The 15,242-nt window shown below is 43.7% G+C and overlaps 2 protein-coding genes across 2 annotated transcripts; both read right to left on the bottom strand.

Moving 5' to 3' along the window:
- Positions 1 to 3,797: 3,797 nt before the first annotated feature.
- LOC308618142 (AMMECR1-like protein) lies at positions 3,798 to 6,323 on the bottom strand. Its single transcript, XM_081235593.1, is given in 2 exon segments — positions 3,798 to 5,470; positions 5,473 to 6,323. Coding segments are annotated over 2 exon segments (936 nt in total). The 5' UTR covers positions 6,013 to 6,323; the 3' UTR covers positions 3,798 to 5,074.
- A 2,873-nt stretch (positions 6,324 to 9,196) lies between these two features.
- Positions 9,197 to 10,679, bottom strand: LOC308617189 (growth-regulated protein homolog beta-like). The gene is made up of 4 exons (XM_081234020.1): positions 10,451 to 10,679; positions 10,233 to 10,356; positions 10,047 to 10,130; positions 9,197 to 9,286 (listed from the first exon to the last, which is right to left on the bottom strand). The coding sequence occupies exons 1-4, from the start codon at positions 10,539 to 10,541 to the stop codon at positions 9,271 to 9,273; spliced, it is 315 nt and encodes a 104-aa protein (XP_081090146.1). The 5' UTR covers positions 10,542 to 10,679; the 3' UTR covers positions 9,197 to 9,270.
- Positions 10,680 to 15,242: the final 4,563 nt, after the last annotated feature.

Genomic DNA, 15,242 nt, shown 5'->3' with positions numbered 1-15,242 from the left:
CAGTCATCTGTAAAAATAAATTAGCCTGGATTAAACTCACAAACATATTGCCAAGTGAGGGAATTAAGTCATATTTACACATTATCTCATTTATTAAAAGTTCAAAACCCAACAAATCTAAAGAATTGTTTAGGATTTCACTCATAGGTGGTAAACTTATAAAAATAAGTGACAAATTATTGATGCTGAGTTCAAGATGAGGGTTACGGTGTGTGTGAGGGGCAGAGCAAACACGGAGGGAGAGGGATGAGATTTGAGATGGGTACACAGAGGGCTTCCAGTATCCTGGTAATGTTTCATGTCTTGGACTTGGAAATGAGCACAGTTGTTCATTTTGTTACTCTTCCTAAAGCTGTAAATGTATGTATGTATACACACACACACTTATACATATGCATACACATATATTATTTTATATAATCTTTTATATTGTATATATTAAAATGTATAGCTATGTTTTATAAAATGTTTTTATACAATCTTTTATATCTACAATATATTGTACAATTTAAAAAAACTTTTAAAACCTGTTAAGTCATACTGCATCTTTTGAATGTCCAAGTATGTAAGACACTTCCAAATTATCTAGAATTATCCATGTATCCTTACTACTAACCATGTAGCTTTGCTTAATGAGGATATTCTTCCCTTTCAAAATTAAATCTACACACCCTAGTTCATACCTTACTCATGTTCCCATGTTAGATATTTGGGGTTTTTTGGAGAAGGTACATGGCAATTTCTAGAATGGGACCTTAAAGACTGAGCAGTTTCTTCCTGCACCTTATATGGATAATGCCCAAAGCTTTGATTGCCTATATTCTCAGTCTAGCTCATTTTGTAAGCATTTCAGCTCTGAAAATCCCACTCTCAGAGGTTCTTATTTTCCCCCTCATGATTCCTACTTATATGATTTCTTTTCAGCTACAGCAAGAAGCTTCAAGTATTAACTGGACATGTTCAACAACATCAGGAGAAATTCCTGAATGTCAATATATGACATTGCAACTTGGCTTTCATAGGCATTAGCTATGTGAGATAAGTATAGCAAAACTCTGAGTGAAGATAAAGGCAGTCATGCTTCCTAACTCTTGGTTTAATATTTTAAATCAATGTAGCAGGCCGCAATATTGGATTAACAATTCAACATTGATAGAAATAATTAAGGAGAAATTTTTTAAAAATCATTTGCCAATATCATAATAAACATTGCTTTTTTTTTTTTTTTTTTTTTTTGCAGTACGCAGGCCTCTCACTGTTGTGGCCTCTCCCGTTGTGGAACACAGGCTCCGGACACACAGGCTCAGTGGCCATGGCTCACGGGCCCAGCCGCTCTACGGCATGTGGGATCTTCCCGGACCGGGGCACTAACTCATGTCCCTTGCATCGGCAGGCGGACTCTCAACCACTGCACCACCAGGGAAGCCCTGGTTCTCTCTCTTGTTCTGTGTTTAGGCAGCTCTACGAGGGCACTGGCTGGGTGGTTCTATGCACTCCTTGCAGGTTTTGTGGCCCATTGAGCAGATTTCTCTGAGTTCTAACCCAGTGCTATGAGTGCAGGTCCACTTCATCTGTTCACAATTGCCCAGACCATCTCATTTTCTTTTCACGGGACTGCTAAAAGTAAAAGGCACAATTCAAGAGTCCTGCTGCTATCACTCTGAAAGCAGAGGATAAAATGTTTCCACGGGGTCCCACACACATAGATGAAGATTAGTCCCAAATGTGAGCTGGTGGACTTAACAAGGCACTAGCACAAGGGCCTTTACCTCCAACTGCTTTATGGGAAACTTAGAATGAAACAAGACCCTTACCTTCTAATTTTCCTGTTGCAGCACAGAAAACATTGCCCCATCTTGCTATTACAAAAGCTCTTTCTCTCCTATCTCTCACATCCTGTCAATTTTTTTTTGTACAGATGATATTTATTATAAGCAATAAAATATATGTAATGTCTCAACTACAAACCTTTCATGTTGAAAGGGTCTCTAAAATGAGTTGCTTTAATATCATGAAGCGAAAAAGTTTAAGAACCTCACAGTGGAAACAATCCAACACCGACGAACTCTAGTGATCAGACATTCTCTTTTAGTTAATGGAGAACAAGGACAATTTGAAATTATAGAGAGAATGTCCTAGCTGTGGGTATTATGAGACAAGCCAACGTTCCAGACCAAAAGGCACTCACAGCTAGGGATGAAACGAACTCCGAACCAAACCAGCCAAGGTGGGGCTGGTTCCTTGAAAACAGTGGTTACTGTTCAGCTTCAGCAGCCCATGGACAAAGGAAACACCGAGCAGAAAAACCTTCCCTTCTCTTTAAACCCACCACTCCCCCTACATGGACTGGCCGCCCTCATCACTGCTGTGGTCAAGCACGTGGAAGGCAGGTCAGTTCCAGTTCGGAGCTGTCATCTCCCTATGCAAAGCTGCCACGTGGATGATCCAGACTTAGTATTTTTCCTGAGAGCCACCTGCCATACATGTTCAGGAGGTAACCTTGACCGTATACTTCCAGACCACTTCCTGACTAGGCTCCATTCGGGACACTGACGGTGCCATTCCTCACGGGGCCAAACAGTTTTCCTCGGTCGACTCCTGAGTCCCCTCGCCAAGGCAAGAGGACCTAGAGCATCTCCACTGCTGGGCTTGGATGGGGGCGTGAGGGAATGTGCAGGGAGTCAGGCTTCTTCACTCCAGAAAGTGAAGAGAGCCTGCGGAGCCCTCGTCAGTGTGGTGCGGGGCTTCAGGAGCCCGATTCTTGTGCACTGATTTCCACCCCCCCACCATTTCCTGGGTTTTTAAATCTTCTGCTCATTTTCTTAAATGGCAGGTATCCTACCCCGCCCTCAATAAAATAAAAAACAAACTATACATTGGGGAAGACAAATAGGGCAACATTTCTACGAGAAGAAATAGGCTTGAAAGAGCATGGCACTGAAAATGCTTGCATGACCAGTCTCACTGAGCGTGCTCAGGGGTGAAAGTTTAGCACCATTTTTTTTGCTTTTTTTAAACTTTAGAAATTAAACACAACTTTCAACATAGAAGACTTGAACAGGAATGAGTGTAGCCCTATGTATCAATACTGTTGTACAAATTGGAGGTAGGCGGTTTAGTCCAGAGCTGCTGACCACCCTGACATCGATCCATGGCACCTAAGAGTAACTGCCGTCACATTTATTTGCAACAAGACATTTATTATTCTCAGCAGCAGGAAATCACGAAACAAACCCTTCCTCTTCGGAAGCCTGTTTTCATTAACACCGCGAGGGAAAGGCGGCGGCGTGCAGGAGCCCAGCCCGCGCATCCAGATGTCAGCCGGCGCTTCCCTTGCCCGTCCCACACCCTCGCCAACAGCAGAGGACGGTGCCGAGCTCACCTGCTCACCCTTACCCATCTCTTCAAGAAACGAGACAACTACGCCTAGAACAGCACGTGTTTCGTTCCTCAGATTGTGCCCCTGCTCCCCCTCCCCCGTTCCTGGCAGAAGCAAACTCCAAAGACCCTTTGACTTGAACATCTGCCCATTTCAGAAAGCCACACCACTACCACATAAACATTAAAAATAAATTAAATCAAAACATTGTGTTCACTGGGTTGACACCCAATCCGCGTCAAGAGTTCTCTAAATACGTTGTTGAAAACCAGTGTATCACCCGTAGGGTCCTTTCTTCCAAGTGGCCACCTCTTCCTGTGAATAATTACAGCAGTGCCTCTGTGACCATGTTTTCAAAGCGTCTTCCAAGTCCCCAGCATCTATGAACTTTGCCACCATATGAGTAAAGAATAGGCAAGAGGGAGGAGAAACTTGCTGACAGGTATTTGGAATCAGCAACAACGAGAAAGGGAAATATGCCACATGAAAGTATGAATGACCTAGAATAAAATGAGCTATTTGGAACTCTGCCATGGTGGAGTGAAGATTCCCGGCATGTTAGACAAGATAAAGATTCACCTTGTTTAATGACACAGCTTTGTTCTAAAGTCCTGTAAGGACTGTAACAGCAACAGTTTTCCCACTTCTACAGGCAAACTAGAAGAAGGAACTCCTCTGCTTAAAGGTCTCTCAGGATGTTTGCCTGAACAGAAAAACAGCTTAGAGACCCTGGATTCTCTCCTATGCCGACGTGCCCTTCTAGAGCCCAACCCAAGTGCTTGTCTGAACACCTCTGCCCTCTGACAACCTAGATCCAGCTATAGGCACTGCCACCAGTAGAGGAGTGAGGTAGCCGGGTGGTAAGGAAGAGGTCTCTTCCCCGACACTGCACGCAGCGATGCCATCAGGACCTCCCGTGGGCATCCCAGTCCATTCCTCACGAGGCTACACCACAGCGCTCTGTTCAATACCAGGAGACTCGATGCAGGAAGACTGCCAGAAAATCCAACCGATAGTGGGATGAGAATTAAAACCTTTGAGGCTAACTGAGCAATGAGATCTACAACGCCATCCAGAGGGCTTCCGATCTCGAGGTGGGTCTCTGTCCAGGAGCCGCAAACGACTCAGGGTGCCCACGTTCGACCCTAACATGGCGTCCACTTATGAAGCATGGAGGTTGAGATCAACCCGTGGTATGCAATACACTGGAAGTTTAAAAAAAGGAATTTAAAACAACCTAAAAACGTTTCTTGTTGGTCTCCGTTGCCCAGACTGCCAGACTACACCTACTCGATCTGGGGAGGCTGCAGGGGTGTGTGTGGGCTAAGCCTTCATGGACCATCAATTCCAGCTTCCACTGAGTGGCCAACACACAGGCAGCAAATCAGCAGCGGCACCTGCAGCCAAGGTCTTCTGAACCCACACGGAATTCTCACTAGTCATGGAGGAGCCCCAATCCAACGGAACCCCATACTGAGGAAAGGCTGAGATAAGGCTTGGGCCCCTCAAGTTCTGTTTCATTCGATGTAACCCCGCCCCCCTCAGTCGGCTGGAGGCAGACTTGGCAACGGAAGCTAGCATCATAAAATGGTGCAGTAATAAAAGTAATTGGACCAGGAAGAGGAGGCATCTGCTCCAATGATGTCATAGCCATTGGTGGCCACGGGGGGGTGGGACTGGTCATGCAGCCGTGTGTCAGGAGTAATGATTGTAGAGGGGCGGGGCATGAAGAGTGCCATTCTGGAAACAGTGCTGTGGAGAAGCGATATACTCTGCGTAACTGATTGTCACCTTCTCACTTCGGTACCTGGTGAGTTTGATGGCTTTTCTGAATTCACTGGTAATCGGAGCCTTAAAGCCACCTTTCCTGAGCAAGGAGTCTATCGTCTGGATCTGATCCCAGTCTTGTTCCTTTGCGACCTCAGGTAAATATGTGGCTGTACGTTTGACGCCTTTTTCATTGATGAATTCAATTCGAATCCCATAGAACCCAACCTCCCAGTCCAGGTAATCACTGGCATCCTCAAAGTTAGTAAGGAGGGAAACAGAGCAGAAAAGTTTAGGCAGCTCCTCTCGGGTCATGGGGGGGGGGGGAATCGGCTGTCCTTAAGTGCACTGGTTAGCGTGTATTCCCTGAGTACTGAATGAAGATTCATGGCTGAGAAGGTCCCAATGCAGCCACGAAGCCGCTTGTCCCGCCCTGTCTTCCACGTCACAAAGAGCGGATAGGGGTCATTGGTGAATCTAGGACAGCGTGGCTGTGGGAAGCCGTAGAGGTGGCAGTAGAGGACGTCGAAGCAGTAGCAGCACATCTCTGCGGTCACCACCAGATTCTTGGTGGTGCCGGCAGTTCCGTTGGGCCTGGGGAGAGGGCTCAGCGCTCCCGATGCGGGGTTCATCCGTGTGATGGGAGGGTTTCCAGGTCCCAGAGTTAAGACCGACACGTTCTCGCGACCACCGCCGCCGTCCACATGCTGGTGGTCCTGAAGAGGCCCCGCACTGGAGCCGGGGACGGCGGTGGACTGGCTCCCGTGACCGTGCGTCCCACCTGCAGACCGCTTAGGCTTCTTAACCCCACAACAGCCTGCTGCCAGCTTGGGCTCCAGTGGGGGGACGCAGCGTCTTTTTCCCATCCTGAACCAGTGCTTGAGGTCTGGAATGCTGCGGAACCTGAAAGCAGAAAGTTTGTATTGCCAGGGGAACAGCTATAACAGAGGAGGGGAGCTATTTTGTCTCCGAAATGAATTTTCTTCCTTCCGATTCCATTCCTTCTTCCTGTACCTTTCCTCCTGGCCCAGACGCAGCCGGGGCAGACGGAACCTCTCGCGCTCTGCCTCCTCCTCCTGCTTCATGGAGCCATGCACCTGGGTGGGGGCTCCCGAGAGAAGCGGGCCGCGGGCGGGCCAGACGCGCGGCGCGGACGGGGCGGGGCCGAGAAGGCCGGCGGGGGGCGGGCGGAGGAGGAAGCGGCGGGGCGGCGGTAGCGGTAGGAAAGAACTGCTAAATTCCCCGGGGCAGCTGGAGGACTCACATCCTGTCAGTTTTTGAAAGTCTCCTGAGGATATCCCAAGAGAACTCTCAAATAAGTAGTCATAATCAGTGAGTGGGATCACCCATCATTCCTCTTCTTCTGCTCTGGCTTCTTTGCCCAGGAAACCTCAGGCAGTGCTGCCATTACTGTTTCCTGGTGGCTTCTCAAGGTTACATGGTCCTACTGTGTCATACTGTTCTAAGACTGTTCGCTCATGCAGCGAACATTTCTTTCCTGAGCTCATCAATCTTTGACCATCCTCTCAAATACTCCTGTCCTCCACTTCCTACCTTGATGTTCCCAGTGGAGGGCTGCCTTGTACTCCAAACTCCCCCAGACAACTTAATGGGATACCCACTCTTGCCATTTCTGTTTGCTCTAGGATATGTGTTGATATCTGCAAGAGCAAGCCAGAAGACCAATGATAATTGTAGACCCAGAATTTCCTCCTGCTCTTCCGGTCAGTCACATCTTACCTCCAGATATATGATAAATATATTTTGGCTCACTCTGAAGCTTTCCAGTAGCAGCCTGGAGAAAATACCTATATCTGCTTCCCCTTAACTTATAGACATTAACAGTAGTTGCTTTTATTGAACATTAGCCAGTGCTGATACCATTCTGGTTTCTCCCACAATCTCCAACACCGCTCCTATAATTCATATAAATACATTTTATTAAACAAATCAAAAATACTTTTAACACTGAAATTCAAACACCCTGAATTCAGAAGGCTGAATAATAACTCCCCAAAGATATCCTTGTCCTAATCCTCAGAACCTGTGAATATGTTACTTTACATTGTTAAAGCAACTTTGCAGATGGGATTAAATTAAGGATATTGCAATGGAAAGATTATTTTGTATTATCCTGGGTGGCCTGATATAATCATAAAGATTCTTACAAAAAGGATGTAGGAAGAGTCAGAATCAGACAGAAGATAATGTGACAGAGAAGATGGACAGAAAGAAAATGTCAGGGAGGAAGAAATTTTCCTCTGCCCTTCTAAATTCTTCTGGCTGGTCTAATAATTAAATTGACGTGAGATAGATTAACAGGAGAAAGTCAAACAAAAGTTTAATAGCATGTCTACATGGGAGAGACCCAGGAAAACTGAATTATTTCACCAAAATAGCCAAGCCCTCACCTTAAATACCACCTTCAGCTAAAGACAAGAGAGGATGTTGGGGGTAATGGTAATGGGACTTCAAAGGGGAGGAAAGCAATTTACCTGGAGATGGAAAAGCAAATGTTTGGTAAACATTATTTGCTGGCCCAGGCAGAGACAATGGGGCACAAAGTAGACTCTGATTTTTAGGCCCTGCTTAAAGAGTTTCCCTCACCACCCCTGGCTCACATTGTTTATAGATACCTCTGGTGATACCTCTATTCTAGGAGCAGGTCCTTTATCTAAATTCTTTTAGGCAGTTAAGAGGGAGGTTACAAGAAAAACTTTTTGAATCTTCTGTTTATTAAAAATAATCAGCAAAGAGACACATTTCTTGGGGTAGGGACAAAATTTGCTGCCCTAGAAAGAGATCTGAAGAGGTTAGGTTGATGGCTTTGCTATGTTGATGGCTTTGAAGACACAGGAAGATGGCCATGAGCTATGATATACAGATTCCCTCCGGAAGCTAAAAGGATCAAGGCAATGGCTTCTCCATTGACTCCAGAAGGACCTCCTAGGGCGTCCAGAAGGAGACAGCCCTGCGGACACCTTGACCTTAGTCCAGTGGAACTAATTTTGGTCTTCTGACTTCCAGAACTGTGAGAGAATAAGTTCTCTTTTTTTTTTTTTTTTTTTTTTTTTGCGGTATGCAGGCCTCTCACTGTTGTGGCCTCTCCTGTTGTGGAGCACAGGCTCCGGACGCACAGGCTCAGCAGCCATGGCTCACGGGCCCAGCCGCTCCACGGCATGCGGGATCCTCCCAGACCGGGGCACAAACCCGTGTCCCCTGCATCGGCAGGCGGACTCTCAACCACTGCACCACCAGGGAAGCCCTGTATGCTTTTAAATTACTGAATTTGTAATAATTTGTTACAGCAGCAATAGAAAATCCAAGTGCTGGGTACGCAGGAAGGGAATAAAAAGTTCAAGAAGTACAAAAGAAACCTAAGCAAGAAATTTTTGTAAAGGGCTTTATTTTCATGATATTTATAAAAATACATCAATAAATATTTAAACTTCTCTATTCCAAGACAGAGAAAAATACTGCATAATTAGCACAAAACAAGGCATTATGCCTAACAAGGAAGACATAAAATGTCCAAGGGATATTTAGAACATTGTCATTTTTAAAGTTTCAGCATCAGAAATGTTGACCAGATGGTGAAACTATTTCCATAAGTAGATCCTCAGCAACTGACAATCTTCTCATCAGTACACAAAGTAAATGTACACATACATTCCCCTACCTTAACAGTGATCTATTTGTTTGGATACCCCGCTATTGTCTCCAGCTTTTATCACCATGGATGGTACAGTGTGGTATCCGGCCAAAAATAAACCACAATAGTTTTATGAATGAAAAACATTTAAAACACATCACCTTCAAATAAATAATAGTCAGCACTGAACTAACTTTGATTTAATGTAAAAATGACCTTTTAAAATAACAGTACAGAGAACTGCCAAACACATTCATACCTTTAACTATTAGATAGAATAGTAATATACAGGCTTTGAAAAATAAATAAATAAATAAATACATATGTATATAAATAGAAGAACTCTCATAAGAAACAGGCAAAAACATTAGACACAGTCCAGGTGGCCCCAGGAGCTATTTGTTTCTCTTCTTTCACTTTGATTCCACTAAGGCTGCAATAGTAGCCAGTTAGCTCTCTCCAGCTCTCTAGATCAGTTGGCATTGTTCCTGTGATGAGAAAATGGGTAGTTAGTAGGACCCAAAACGTTGACCTCACAGCCCTGCACCAAGTGGTTGCTACCTAAACCACTGCTGCCCTGTGTGGCAGAAAACGCCAGGCTCTTAGATGCTGTTTAATTAGGAATAAGGAGCCTGTGATCACAATCTTATTATTATCTTCAAAAAGCCCCAACATAATGCCACATTGGGCTGAAAATAGTACATGCATAACATCACTTAAGCCTCATAGCAAACTCCATGAAGTAGCTATTATTATTTTCCCCATGTTATTGATACTTAAAGAGAGTAAGTACTTTCCCTGGGGTTATAGGAATATAAAGGGTGGAATCTAGACTCGCATTGGGGTGGAAGAGGTTGGTCTCATGACAAATTCCGGGCTCTTCACCACTAAGCCTCAGAGACCCGAATTGTCCAAAACCAAGGGTTCTATTTTCAGGGCTGAAGCCCATGAGAGACTGAGGTAAACAATACCTGTTCCTTAATGGGTAGGAAGCTTTTTCGCATCGTTGGCTAAATCTACTTCATCTTTTAGGAACATACATTTACCCACACTCATGAGAGGCGGATGAGGATGGAAGGCACTAGAAATATCCTTCTGATACCAGAGCAGATTAATGACCTTAACAGCAAATATAATGGTGAAAGTATAATGGCTTTCAGTCCTGCAGCTAAACCGTTCTGATAAAAAAAAAAAAAGGAGGCAGATGCCTGACTCTAGCCACACGTGTGAATAAAAACCATAACTCACTTGTTTAGCATCTTGTTGATGATTTTTTTAACCATGGGAGCTTCAGGGTTGAGACAAACTTCCTGACCAGTCTTGAGAGTGGCTCTGCAGAGAGAAGGGAGAATCCACGTGAGGTCGGGCTGGGGGTCGGGGTGGGGTCGTCGGGACGGAGGGGGTGACAAGCACAGCAACAGCGGCAGCACTTACACGACTTCCGTTTGGCCGCAGTGGGGTCCCGGCGGCGTCACCTTCACGCTCTGGATGTTCTTGAAGTGAATCCCCTGCAAGGTCTGCAGGCACCGGCAGCGCAGTTCGGTGACCACAGGCGCCCCTGCGGGGAGGACAGACTCGGTCAGGGGGCTGTCCCGGGATGGGCCCCCACCCGCCCCCGTCCCGCCCTGGGGATGCCGGGCGCCGGGTCTCACCTGCTGCGCGCTGGCCATTGGCCACCAGGAGCAGCAGCAGCATCGCGGCGCGGAGGAGCCGGGCGGCGGCGGGGGTCGCGGCGCGGGCCATGGGGTTCAGCTCGGAGGGTCGCTTTCTGCGGCGGGAAGGCAGGCTGGAGGGCTGGCGGAGCGGATTCTGTAGCTCCCCGAGCCGGGCGAAGCCCTTTTATCCCGATCGGACAGGGGCTGGCAGCCCAGGGCCAGGGAAATTCCCCGACGTAAGTGTAGTTCACGGGTCCGGAAGGAGGGCGCGGCCCCGCGGGCCTCCCGCGTAATCCGCGCTTTCGGGGTGGGGGTGGGGTGTCGTCTCTGCGCCGAAATCCCTGCAGTGGGAGTGAGTCGCCTTGCAGGAGATGGTGTCACATCTTAGAGGAGAACAGGCATCGTGACGAAAGGTAGTTAAGACTGAGGGAATTAAGGCGAGGGAGGAGGGAGGCAGAGATAACTGATTTTTCCTTTTTTTTTTAGTTATTTCTGAGATATACATTTTAAAGTAAGAACTGATATTTCATGTGTTACACATACGTATCTTGGGGTTTGATTATTTTATTTACGTCTGCATAAATACACTCTGTTAAAACACGTCATCTCAAATTATGCATAAGAATGTTCCCTTATTTCCTGGTATTTTACAAGCACAAATCAATCAAACCTGGTGTCATATCATCCCGCAGTGGTGAGGGGATGACCAGGTTCAAAAGTTTAGTTCAGTGTTTAAATTAGAACAAAGTGGCACAATGCTACAAAGCTGCTTTCCCCTGTGAAATTTTGGAACTTCCAGAGCTCGAGTAAATCCATGAATACCATCTTTTTTGTGTGTAGAGGGTGTTGATTAATCCATGAAATAAGGAGCCGGTGGTCGTTTGGAGCTGTTACAGGGAGGGAAAGCTGCATTGGGCTCACAGGTACACAGTTTCTAGTTTTATCCAAGAACAAAAGAGGTCATAAGAATCAGGAGGGGATGCCTAGTGTGAGTAGCACCCTTTGCCCATCTAAGCACCAAAAAACATGTGTTCCTGTGAAGTATCTAAGAGCTAGATCGTGAATTTAATACCATTTGCTTGTTTTATGATCACAAAGCTCATTTCATTTCCATGTTATGTGGACTTTTCTGCTTCCAGCGATTTGATTTCCCTCTAGAGAAGTAATTGCTGTCATATTTTACTTTTTTCTAATTTCTAATAAGACATTTCAGCCTGTTAACTGGAGACTTTATTATTGTGTAGTTTATTTTTCACCCTTAGTTTTAATATCCTTTGTTGGATTATACTCAGGTAGGTTTCAGATGGTTTAGGTGTGATTCTGGATGCAGATCTGTGAGAGGTGTGGGGATACCCAGTGGGAAGCAAGAGCAGGGAGGGGATGCTCCAGGGGTGGGTAGAGGCACAGAGCAGAACTCTGCTCCAGACTGCCTGGTGCATGACATTTAAACTGTCTGTGCCTCAGTTTCTCATCTGTAAAATGGAGATTAAGGGTAGTATCTACTTCAGCAGGTTGTTATGATGAATAAATGTGTTAGCATTTGAACACCCCAGTACATATTAAATACTATAAATAATTTTTAAATAAATAAAATAGAAATTGCTTTTTCTGTATTACTAAGCTGAAACTAACCTGAGGATAAAATCTTTGTACAAAGAGAAAAGAATTATTGAAAGAAACAAAACAAAACAAAAACTCCTCCAATATAAAATGTTGTTTTTTGTTTTTTTTGTTTTTGTTTTTCTTAAGAGAAAACTTAGAATGAATTTTTTTGTGTCGTCTAGTTTAATTGCTGGGTAATTTCATAATTCTAGTTTTAGTAATTTCAACTACAAAATGTGAATAAAAGTAAAGATGTCCCATCTTGATTATTAGAAAAGAATATGAACGACTAGATTATAAATAAAGATTTGTCTTTACATTTATTTTTTGTCAGTAATCGTCTGTACAGTCCTGAGAAAAAGGACAGGAAATTTAAAAAAAATTTTTTTTAAAGAGTAGGGAATGAAAGATGATCTAAAGTTTATAAAATATGAGTAACTCAACAATAATTGAGAATTTTTTTAGATATTATTGTTATTTTTTATTTTTCTGGGATTCTTAATTGGAATACAGTTGATGCTTGAACAACATGGGCTTGAACTGCACAGGTCCACTTATATGTGGATGTTTTTCAATAAATATATTGGAAACATTTTTGGAGATTTGTGACAATTTGAAAAAAACTTGCAGGCTAACCACATAGCCTAGAAATGTCAAAAAAATTAAGAAAAAGTTTGGTATGTCAAGAATGTATAGAATATATGTACATGTTAGTCTGTTCTTACATAGGCATAAGGTGAGTGATATTTAATATAAAGTTAATGTGTTAGTTTTCTTTCTGTTTTATAACTTTGCTTTCATTACATTACCTTCATTGCATTACCATACCGTATGTCTTTCTCTTTCGTAATTGGGGAAACTGTGTATAAGGCTATCATCACAGGTACATTTTTTTTAATTTAACAATATTTCTAATACTATGTTATGAATATGACTGTAATACCGTAGGCCATAAGATTGTTATAATGGTTCATTCATTAGTGTATAGGCTAGGCAACTGTGAAGCAATTGTAACAATTACACTAGGCTACCACAAAGCAATCATATTGCTTCTTCATTATTAGTGAATTAATTATTATATCTGAAATAAATATAAATTTATTTTTTACATTATCTTTCATTTTTGATAAATCATGTTAGTAATACGTATAACATCTATAGTGTTTTGTATTAAATAAGACAATATTGATGGAGGTACTGACAGATGATTCATCTTATAAACATGACTTAAACTTACAGTATCAATAAATACAGTACAATAATGTAAATGTATTTTCTCTTCATTACAATTTTCCTAGTACTATTTTCTTTACTGTAGCTTACTTTATTTTAAGAATACAATATATAATAAATATACAAAATATGTGTTAATTAACTGTTACACACTTTCCGCCCTTTCACTGCCAAGGGCACAGGTTTGATCTCTGCTTGGGGAATTAAGATCCCACAAAGAGCAGGGTGTGGCCAAAACAAAACAAAACAAAATTTAAAAAATAAAAAGCAATAGTGTTCTGAAACCTACTAAAATAATCCAGTTCTTTCTTGTTTTAACAAGCATCCTCCCTAACTACTCATTTTATAAGCTGAATGGCAGATGTATATGCCCAAACTTTCAACTAATACAATCACCAATTTAAAAAATATAGAGTCAACCCTAAAATAAAAACACAGGTTGCTAAATTTTATTTTGAGCTACTGTATTTACCGCATCTTGCAGATTTGATTGGCAGTATGTAATCTGCCTTTAAAATCCAGAGTTGTTGCTGTATCCTGAGATGACGGAGCAGCAGGAATGGACAGTACCGTCCTGCTCTCCCCACACTGGCCTTGGGAAGTTGTGCCTACAACTGCTAACCCTATTTTGTCACAATTACTACTTTGAGTAGAATGAATCTGGCTCTGAGAGGAGAAGAAGGAAGATGTTGGAAGCATTAAATCCCTGGATCCTTCCACTTCTTCAGTCCAGAGCGTTTCATCCAATGTCAATGTCATCCACCTGGTCCAGTCTCTAGTGCATTTGTCACTTCTGCCTGCCTTGAGCCCCTTCCCACAACTCCTGGTTACAAAACCTTGGTTTTCCTGTGGGAACCATCTTTTCTTCCTCCCAATGTGAGTAGCTCAGGTAGGGTGACCCTGCTCCAAAGCTCCAGAAGTGAGCTGATGACTGAAAGTAGTATTGGTCCTTCCAGTCTGGGTCCAACCCCCAGCCACTCTATAGGTGCAGGGGTGGGTGAGTGACCTAAGCCTGGCCAAGTCAGAAAAATCCCTGGGGGACTTCCCTGGTGACGCAGTGGTTAAGAATCCGCCTGGCAATGCAGGGGACACGGGTTCGAGCCTTGGTCTGGAAAGATCCCACATGCCACAGAGCAACTAAGCCCGTGAGCCACAACTACTGAGCCTGTGCTCTAGAGCCCATGAGCCACAACTGCTGAGACCATGTGCTGCAACTACTGAAGCCCCCGCACCTAGAGCCCATGCTCCACAACAAAGAGAAGCCAACGCAATGTTAGCCCCTGCTCACCGCAACTATAGAAAGCCCGTGTGCAGCATCGAAAACTCAATGTAGCCATAAATAAATAAATAAATAAGAAAAATCCCTGGAGTCCTTTTTGTCAAGAAATTGCTTTAAAAAAAAAAAAAAGCCCTTGCTTCCTGTTGGGTTATATCTGGTAGAACAGAAGCTTAACGCTTTGCCAGTGCTTGAGAACAGGTTGCCTAAAATGAAGCCAACATAGAGAAAAGCAGCCTGATCTGGAGTGAGATTGTTACGGAAGAGAATTTTTGAACTGCAACACCAAGTTTTATCACACCTACTCATCAATCTTTTAGTTTCATAGGTCAAATGCTTCTCCTCTTCATTAAGCTAATTTGAGTTAGGTTTTTGTTACTGACTCCACTTATGCTGGTTATCTTACTTATCTTACACCTAGGAGGGTGTTTCAACTCACATTTAATGTCTTTCTTTCTCCATTTGTTTCAGCATTTTCAATGATAATTTTCTCAGCATTTATAAGGTGAGAATGAAGTTTGGTGCTGGGGATATAAAGAGGAATAGGAGACTCTGCCACCCTCTAACTCCCAATGCAATAAGAGAAATGAATGTACAAATAGAATTTTTTTTTTGCCCCGTAGCTTAGTTCTCTGGGCCAGGGATTGAATCCGTGCCCCCTGCAGTGGAAGTGCAGAG

This window comes from Mesoplodon bidens (assembly GCF_964165515.1).
Source record: "Mesoplodon bidens genome assembly, chromosome: 1".
Taxonomy (NCBI): domain Eukaryota; kingdom Metazoa; phylum Chordata; class Mammalia; order Artiodactyla; family Ziphiidae; genus Mesoplodon; species Mesoplodon bidens.
The sequence above is the reverse complement of the archived record's forward strand: the minus strand, read 5'-3'. Positions and strand labels throughout refer to the sequence as shown.